Source organism: Sinocyclocheilus rhinocerous, unplaced genomic scaffold, assembly GCF_001515625.1.
Source record: "Sinocyclocheilus rhinocerous isolate Xijiao unplaced genomic scaffold, SAMN03320098_v1.1 scaffold1677, whole genome shotgun sequence".
Taxonomy (NCBI): Eukaryota; Metazoa; Chordata; class Actinopteri; order Cypriniformes; family Cyprinidae; genus Sinocyclocheilus; species Sinocyclocheilus rhinocerous.
In genome coordinates this window covers 42,898-52,237 of record NW_015646345.1, presented here as the reverse complement: position 1 = coordinate 52,237, position 9,340 = coordinate 42,898, and the positions used below count along the sequence as shown (strand labels likewise).

The window sequence follows — 9,340 nt, the reverse complement described above, 5'->3', positions numbered from 1 at the left end:
GTGTGAGGCCCTTTTTATTATGGATGGATGCTCTTTATTTCACTTCTTTTGGACCCGCTGACTGCCATTAAACAGCTTGGAAGATCAAAGACAATTTTTAATATAACTCCGATTGGATTTGTCTGAAAGAAGGAAGTCATATACGCCTAGGATGCCTGGAGGGTGAGTAAATAATGGGCTAATTTCCATTTTTGGGTGAACTATCCCTTTAACAGCTGTGTATTTTGGATTGCTGTTATTAAAAAAATATATGTTTTTGCACCTATGAGAATAAGATTATTTAGCCTTGCATGTTTGCGATGTCCAGTATCATATAGCCAATCTCATACTAACTCTTGTAAAAATACCAAGTTCTGTCATGAAACTCTAGATGGCGCAGGCTGAAGGGTCCTTAACATAACTGATGATATTCTTAGCATTAAACAACTTATCACAAGCTGATTGGTTGATGTTGCATACGCAGCCAATGAGCTTGCTGCTTTACATTTAAAAGGCTGATTAGCATTCGCTTAAGCATTGCAGCGCACTTTCAGAGTTCCTCTGAAACCCTCCACCTTCCCCAGCTCCACCTGTATAGATCTGCTACGGGTTATTTTATATGCTATTTGTGCAGCAGCAGTATGTCTTAAATACTCACAGCAGAATATCAGCTTATGTATTGGCAGTAGCAAGTTCCTGTACTTGCTTAATCTACAAATACAGCAATAACCAACAGCAGCAGATCTGTTCCGCCAAATACATTAACATTGTCATATCCATTACCATGCTAAAATCTTCAGAGAGTTCTCATGATAGAAATATTTATACATTCATTTGGAGCAGCACTGTTTGGTGTTGATTAATAAGAGAATACAAAAAATCTCAATAGCTGTTTGAATTTATGTACTGTAAATGCCACCTGCATTTTTGTGTTGGTGTAAACAGGCCTTTAGTAATGAGACTTGATTTGTGCCGTGTGTCCCTCTGGGCATGTTTGTCAGGAGGAGATGGAGCTGCAGCTGCAGGAGGAGAGGGAGCAGGAGGCGGCCCGACAGACTGTGCTGGAACAAGAGCGGCGAGACCGAGAGCTGGCCCTGCGGATCGCCCAGAGCGAGGCTGAGCTCATCCCAGAGGAGACGCCTGTGGAAGCCGGACTGCGCAGGTATCTGCGTGCCTCTGAACCAAGCAAATGGCATACCTTCAGATATTTACCCTGCAGCTAAACATGCCCCATAGAGCAATCTTACATCAATACTGACTCCAGTGGGCTGAGGAAAAAAATGCATTATACAAATGAATTACAATGCATGAAACATTACACATGCATTCGTATGTCAGAGTGTTTCTTGTCATACAAACACATTCAATCACAGCTACAGGTTAAAGGAATGTTCTTGGTTCAATGCAAGTTAATGGCAGCATCTGTGAGTAAAAACAACGACAAATCACATGGAAGTCGACTGGCAGGGCAGAACCAGATGTTAATTAGATAACAATTTAGACAACATTCTCTCATAATTATAATTCAAATCTTTGCTGAAGATTTAATGAAAAGCGTAAAGACATTTATAATGTTACAAAAGATTTCAATTTCAAATAAATGCTGTTCTTTCATCACAGAAAATGTATCAAAATATTAAGAACTGTTTTCAACATTTTTATAATAGCACATTATATATTTAATAGCACTGTAAACTCAAATATGTCAAAAAGTCTAGTATATTTTTAATTCCTCATGATTCGACCCCTTTCCCTTGTCTTGAACCTGGAACATTCTTATAAAGCATTGATGGTGGCGGGATTTTGAGTCTTGTTTAATTACTGGTGGAGACTTTGATTAGTCTCTCCGTCACTCTATTTAATGCTCTTCCTGTCTGTTTTTACAGCATTGCACCAACACAAAAACTCAAGAGCTTGACCATGTAGGTTACACTTTCACTATGTCTCCTATTGAAATCTTTATTCTTTACTGATCATTTTTAGATTTGTTTCAAAGCAGCTCTTTGTAAACCTTCCATGAAACTTGGAACTTTTTGTGAAAAAGTCCCATGTATTTTCCCATTAAGCACCATGGATTTCAAATGGATCTAGCTTGCAGTCTATGCAGAGGGTTTGGAACAGTAATAGCAGTCTCACCAGACGATCACCATAAATCATGACATTCAGACATATTTACTTCAAAACAGTTACTATGTAGCAGTTTATTGGATCCTAGTCAGTCAAATGTACAAATGGAATATCCTGTGAGCAGTTTAGAGATGGCATCATATACTAACATGTGCAACGGTCCAATAATCATGTTCTTTAGGGAGGAAATGGCCAAGGAAATGTCTGATCTTCTGGCTCGGTGGGTAGAAGGATCTGTTGTTAGCACTGCAGATATACACAACCAAAAATCGAAACATTATCTAAACTAAATGACCTTGTTGAATCATTCTGATCATCCTCAGTCCAATCACAAAACTCCAGTCATTTCACTCAATATTTTGTTAATCAATATGAATCCAGAGTCACTTGTTCTTTTATTACTTCTGTCTGTGAATTAATGATCCTTCCTTGTAATTTAATTAAATGCTGATTTGCCCTATTTTTCTTTTTCTGAAATTGATTTCCTGCTATTGCTGTTGTGTAAACTTTTCTTTTCTTTCTCGATTCAATTGAGACATTTTTGCATTTAGCAATAATTAAATCATGCTGTTTATTAGCATGCGTTTGATTTAGCTTTATAAATGAAGGGGTTTGGTAAATTGTATTAATTGCATGTAGTGTATCTGTTTTACATTGTAATTGGCAAGTTGAGATCCTTGTTGATTTTGTACCCGGCAGCTTGTCAAAAGAGTAAGAGTCGGATCAGCAGGAAGTGGTATCTGTTGTATAACTGTATCTGTTTATGTGTTTTCTGTGGATTCAGAGCTCCACAGGTGACTGCCACAAACACTCAAGCTGATGTGAAGAAATATGAACTCAGTAAGTGGAAATATGCTGAATTACGGGACGTCATCAATACATCCTGTGGTAAGAAAGCTTTTGATCCTTTTCATTAATGCATATGAATATGAAATATTTTTTTACTTATGCTTCTGACAGTATACAGCAGTCCAAAAGTCCAAACCACACATGAAAATGCTTCTATTGCATTTTTATCCAATTTCAAACAGATTTTCTCTGTATTACAAATTATATTTTCAGCGTAAAAATTCAAGTAAATCCAGTATTTGGTATGTCTCATGTTTGCACTCAAGCTGGCACAGACAAATCCTGATGATCCTAACAAACCATGCATCAACGGAAAGCTTATTTATTCAGCTTTCAGATGATGTACACATCTCAATTTCGGAAAAATGGACCCTTATGACTGGTTTTGTGCTCCGGGGTCACATTTGAAGTTTCAGAGAATGTCTTGAGTGCTTTAGCATAAGAAAGAGAATCTGATCATCTGACAAAGCCACTGTCACAAATCTGCTTCCATTTGATTAGTAACCTTAAAATCTGAAATTATCAGATATTTGTATTAAATGTTTCATGTTATTTCCAGGTTCTTTTTTTATACTTTTGAAACAGGAACATAGCAAATAATCAGCTGAAATCAAATAGATTTTGTCTTGTCACTTACACATTATTATCAAATTCTGTATTGATGGGTAGAAATGTGTCTGTTTTATTTCAGTTTCCAACTCTCTTTTCACAATCTCTGTCTAGATATCGAGTTGTTAGCTGCATGTCGTGAGGAGTTTCACCGCAGACTGAAGGTGTATCACGCGTGGAAGTCAAAGAACAAGAAACGCAACGCTCAGGATGAGCAGAGAGCGCCAAAAGCCGTCACAGACTATGGTAAGAAATGCCGCTGGGTTAGTGTGAAAAGGGTTCGGATGAAATGCAAATTAGATACTGTAGACAGAAATAACTTTTTGTGGGGTTTTTTTTTTAATAGTTGACTTAATTGGAAGCCAAGGCTTCGTAGGTGAGTAAGGCCAAAAAATAAATCAACAGCTGACTAACTCCCCAAAACATAACTCAAGGACCTAATGAAATACAAAGAGAAAAAAAAATCCAATAATTAGCCTAACTCACTCACTTAACAAAGCCAATAGAAAGCAACATTTACAATAAACAAAATATCCCTTTCACTGCTGCTTTCCTAACCGTTTGAAATATATATTTCATGTTTTTGAAAGAAGAATCTTATGCTTAGGAAAGCTACTTATATTTGACCACAAATACAGTAAAAACAGTAATATTGTGAAATATTATTACAATATAAAATAGCCGTTTTCTGAACAGTTTTCATATTTTGAAATGTAATTTATTCCTGTGATGCAAAGCTGAATTACTCCAGTCTTCAGTGTCACATGATCCTTCAGAAATCTGAACTTTAGACTCTGGAGATGTTGTTTTTAACGCCATCCTCCTGCAGCCCAGCAGAACCCGGTCGTGCCTGTGGTGCCCCGGCAGCAGGAGATCGTCATGAACAGACAGCAGCGCTTCTTTCGCATTCCCTTCATCCGACCAGGAGACCAATACAAAGACCCTCAGAACAAGAAGAAAGGATGGTGGTACGCACACTTTGATGGGCCTTGGATTGCCAGACAGATGGAGCTGCACCCGGATAAACACCCCATTCTGCTGGTGGCAGGTCTGATTCACTTTCACTGGCATCTTTTTCTCTCACAGCATCCGATTCACTTCTCACAGCATTACATTTGCTCTCGAGAGAAGCTGTTCGTGTCAGTGAATTGTGTTTCTGATAGAGATAGTAACATTAGTAACTGTAGCGGTATTTTCCAAAATGATTACATAGTGAGAGCAGTGCAGAGCAACATCATTCATTAGATTATTACTTTTGGGTCAAATTGTTTTAAACGCCCACCTTTACAGCCGATCGTATTGAGGAAAGTCTTTTAGATCATTCTCAACATTTTGTATTAACATATTATTTTATTAAATATAGTAATGTGTAGTTAAATCTAGCTGTCCATCAGTTTTGGGTCAGTTAAAAAACACTGCAAGCATTAGTGCTCTATTATGATTCTTTTTTTTTTAAATGTGGCCAATATCAGATTCCTGTGTGAACGAATGACAGTCTTGAACTTGACCTGTATGCGCAAAAGAACGATAACAGGACGGCATGAAGCGCGCTGAAGTAAGCTCGTTTATAAGCTGATATGCCGTGAAAGCCAGCGAATCCAGCGAAGGAGGACAAAGATGAGGAGAAAGAGTGACCCCTTAAGTTTAGCTTGTGGAGCTGCCGCTGTAACACCTCACTGTCTCTCCACTGAATGTATCCACATCTGTCTGTCATACTCACTGAGTGGTCAGAGAACTGCCATCAGCACAGAATTATGACCAATGTCGATCTTGAGTGATGTAAAAGTTGCATGAATTCCGATAGGACTGTTCAGACCTGAATCTGATTTAGGACCACATATGAAAGTAGCCCAAATCTGAATTAAAAAACATTGTGCTGTTCACACTGTCATGACAATATATGAGTCACATAGGAGAAGTATCTGTTTAATGCAGTGACCGTTATTGAAAACCTCATTGTCTTTCAGCCAGATAAATACATATGTGATATGTCTGTTTTTGTGTTGATAGGTAAGGATGATATGGAGATGTGTGAGCTGAGTCTGGAGGAGACCGGTTTGACTCGGAAGCGTGGTGCTGAGATTCTGTCCCGCCAGTTTGAGGAGATCTGGGAACACTATGGAGGCATTCAGTACCTTAAAAACGCCATCGAGAGCAGACAGGCCCGACCCACCTACGCCACTGCCATGCTGCAGAGCATGCTCAAATAAACACACATGCACGCACACAGACACACACAGACACACACACACGCAGACACACACGCACACACATGCGCACACACACGCACACACACATCACGTGCACACTCACACTCACACACGCACATGCACGCACACACACATCACACTCACACACACACACTCACACACACACACGCACTCACACACACTCACTCACACACATCACATGCACGCACACACACATCACACTCACGCCCGCTCACACGCACACACGAGGAGAAAGAGTGACCCCTTAAGTTTAGCTTGTGGAGCTGCCGCTGTAACACCTCACTGTCTCTCCACTGAATGTATCCACATCTGTCTGTCATACTCACTGAGTGGTCAGAGAACTGCCATCAGCACAGAATTATGACCAATGTCGATCTTGAGTGATGTAAAAGTTGCATGAATTCCGATAGGACTGTTCAGACCTGAATCTGATTTAGGACCACATATGAAAGTAGCCCAAATCTGAATTAAAAAACATTGTGCTGTTCACACTGTCATGACAATATATGAGTCACATAGGAGAAGTATCTGTTTAATGCAGTGACCGTTATTGAAAACCTCATTGTCTTTCAGCCAGATAAATACATATGTGATATGTCTGTTTTTGTGTTGATAGGTAACACACACCTCACACACACACACACACACACACACCATTCACTCACTCATCTCACTCACACCACACACACACACACACATCTCACACACACACACACACACACATCACTGCTCTAGTTCCATAAGGGAAGTCTGCCAACTCCTACATAACCAGCACTGACTTTCATTTAGTTCGTTTTTTAAGTCTTTTAATATTCTTTTTGGATTTTAGTCTTTTGACTTTTTTTTCAGTTCTTTTTAGTTAATTTGTTCTGGATTTATTTGAATATCTGGTGCGTTGAATCATCTCATTGATCTATAATTGCTGTGTAATTGCCTCTAAACTGCCTCTTAATATAATTTTCTTAATGTAATATTTGTGGTATGATGTATGATGAACATCAGTAATCCACTGGCAATGTTCCTTTAGAGAAATTCAACAGTCTCTTCCTAACATTCGAATCAATCTCACGTTGAAATAAAGATCCTCTTGGACTCGCAGATGTAAATACTGATATTGTTCAGCACTTTACTCTATTCTGAGTTTTGTTATTCACTGTGAGTTTAGCTGCTTGCATAAAGTATTTACAAAAGCTACAATGCAGTAAATACAATAACTCTAAATTAACAACTAAATTATGACTCTGAATGAAATACGTTTAATAAAAAATAATGATTTTAATATTATGGTTTAGTGATAGTTATTGTCCCTAATGTGACACTGTAAATCAACAATGATGTGTGTTTTGCAAATTATGCAATAAGATACACAAGGCATGGTTTGTAGTTGTGATATCAGACCAAATATGTATCACAGCAATATGCAAATGAGATTTATTTCTATATACAAACTCAAGATTTGTATGAAACGAAACAAGGTACTGATGATGGCATGAGATCTCCAGCTAAATAAAGTTGTTTGTTTTCTAACAACAAACACAGTTGAGATTTTATATCGATATAAACCAATGTGACCGATGATAAAAAAAAATAAATACATATAGAGAGTTATGAAAGCCTCATTTCGGGGATTAATTTCTATAACGTTTCACAATACAATAACAATGAGAAATATATATATATATTTAATATAGTACAAACAACTGTTAAAGGGTGATGTTAAATATGTTGATGAATGTTAACTAAAGATTTAGAATAAATGCAACTAAATGATGCTATTTGCCATTATTCAGGGGGCTAACAAACACAGCTCTAGATTTATAATCTACTTTCATGTTTAAGAATTTCATTTAATATATTATTTTTTTAAATATTAAACTATACTTTAAAAAAAAGACATTTTGCACAGTTATAGTGCTTTGGGTAAATCTTACAAAATTGGTTAATATTTTTGTTTATAACTTTGTTGTTGTTGTTGTTGTTGCTCTCTAACATTCAAAGAATATTTCCAACAAAGTTCTTCTTTTCACAAGACAGCCATGCTAAAAGAAAAAAAAATGTATTCCGTATGCATGTGAGACAATTTATTCACTGTAAACCACGGCTTCTTGGGGCTTATTGCTTTATTATTATACACCAAAACAAAATGATGTTCAGTACTATGAGAACATTTTAACTATGTGAAACTTGTGTATTCATTATGATCAAACAGAAGAATACTTTCCTCATTGTGAGGAAACCTGTAATCCTTTCTGCCACGTGAAAACATTCAACCTGAAGTCCAGCTCATTTCTTAATGTTCTCCTGAGAACGACCGGTAACACAACCAATGGCAACCACTTTGTTGCAACCACAACTGTTTCTGAGGAGCTACATTGTTTGGTGGAAGAATACTGTTTTTATTTATATCATTACACTTTATTTGCTCTGTTTTATTTTGTGAAACCTTACTACGTATATGGAATAACCGTTTTATAAAAGCAATAACGCAACCAATAGCAGTTCAGCTCGGCTCTCCATCGGTTCAGGATGTTTGGCCACTCATTCTACAGCCTTCGTGAGTTGTGGGATCATGGGAAGTCTTTCTCAACATCTGTTAATGGCTGGATAAGCACCACTGGAAGACAGCATGACGTGACGTCTCACCTCTGTTAAAAGACAAGTTGTTTTGCGTTGATGTGCAGTAGATAAAGGATGTTTAGCTAATAGCTACATAAACGATTTTGGACATTTATTTATAATTATATATTCTGAAACCACAGACTGTGTAATCAGTTTTGCTTACAAAAGTTATGTAATCTAATATTGTTTATAACCTAATCAAAAAATGTTTAATGGAATTAAAATGCAGTCCAGCTAAAAACCCAGTGACAAATTTAGTCTGTTATAATTAACCTTCAACATGACATTAAGTGAGACCAGGGTCTGAAGAACTTCTAGCAGTTATTCAAAGGGTGATCAATCATACTTTTTGAATTCAAATTAGACCAGTCTACGCATTTATGTAACTGACTTAAAGGAACACTCCACTATTTTTGAAAATAGACTCATTTTCCAACTCCCCTAGAGTTAAACAGTTGAGTTTTACCGTTTTCGAATCCATTCAGCCGATCTCCGGGTCTGGCGGTAGCACTTTTAGCTGTAGCTTAGCATAGATCATTGAATCTGATTAGACCGTTAGCATCGCGCTCAAAAATGACCAAAGAGTTTCTATATTTTTCCTATTTAAAACTTGACTCTTCTGTAGTTACATTGTGTAACTAAAAAGTTGTGATTTTCTAGGCCGATATGGGGAGGAACTATACTCTCATTCCGGCGTAATAATCAAGGAACTTTGCTGCCGTACCATGGGTGCAGCAGGCGCAATGATATTACGCAGCGCCTGAAAATAGTCCCCAGCACGCTCCCTGTGCAAGCAGGTGGTCACGTTGGTTATGTTGACAGAAGTTAGCCTATTTTCAGGTGTGAGCGGAGGCCGGCGGGCTTGCGACAACCACATGTGGCGATCCCGGGCTGGACTCCGCTTCGTCCACGGTGAAAGCCGATCC

At 37.8% G+C, this 9,340-nt stretch overlaps 1 protein-coding gene and 1 pseudogene across 1 annotated transcript in view; one reads left to right on the top strand and one right to left on the bottom strand.

Annotated features, from left to right (window-relative positions):
- Positions 1–7,346, top strand: part of LOC107707325 (unconventional myosin-VI-like) — a 50,065-nt gene extending 42,719 nt beyond the window's left edge. Inside the window, exons 28-35 of the mRNA XM_016511312.1 lie at positions 981–1,141; positions 1,866–1,901; positions 2,288–2,326; positions 2,891–2,994; positions 3,679–3,810; positions 4,394–4,612; positions 5,575–5,780; positions 6,508–7,346. Of these exons, the coding sequence (XP_016366798.1) occupies positions 981–1,141; positions 1,866–1,901; positions 2,288–2,326; positions 2,891–2,994; positions 3,679–3,810; positions 4,394–4,612; positions 5,575–5,774 (891 nt within the window). The 3' untranslated portion in view covers positions 5,775–5,780; positions 6,508–7,346. The remainder of the gene's footprint in view (positions 1–980; positions 1,142–1,865; positions 1,902–2,287; positions 2,327–2,890; positions 2,995–3,678; positions 3,811–4,393; positions 4,613–5,574; positions 5,781–6,507) is intronic.
- Positions 7,347–8,254: 908 nt separating this feature from the next.
- LOC107707323 (interphotoreceptor matrix proteoglycan 1-like) overlaps positions 8,255–9,340 on the bottom strand; it is a 22,520-nt pseudogene continuing 21,434 nt past the window's right edge.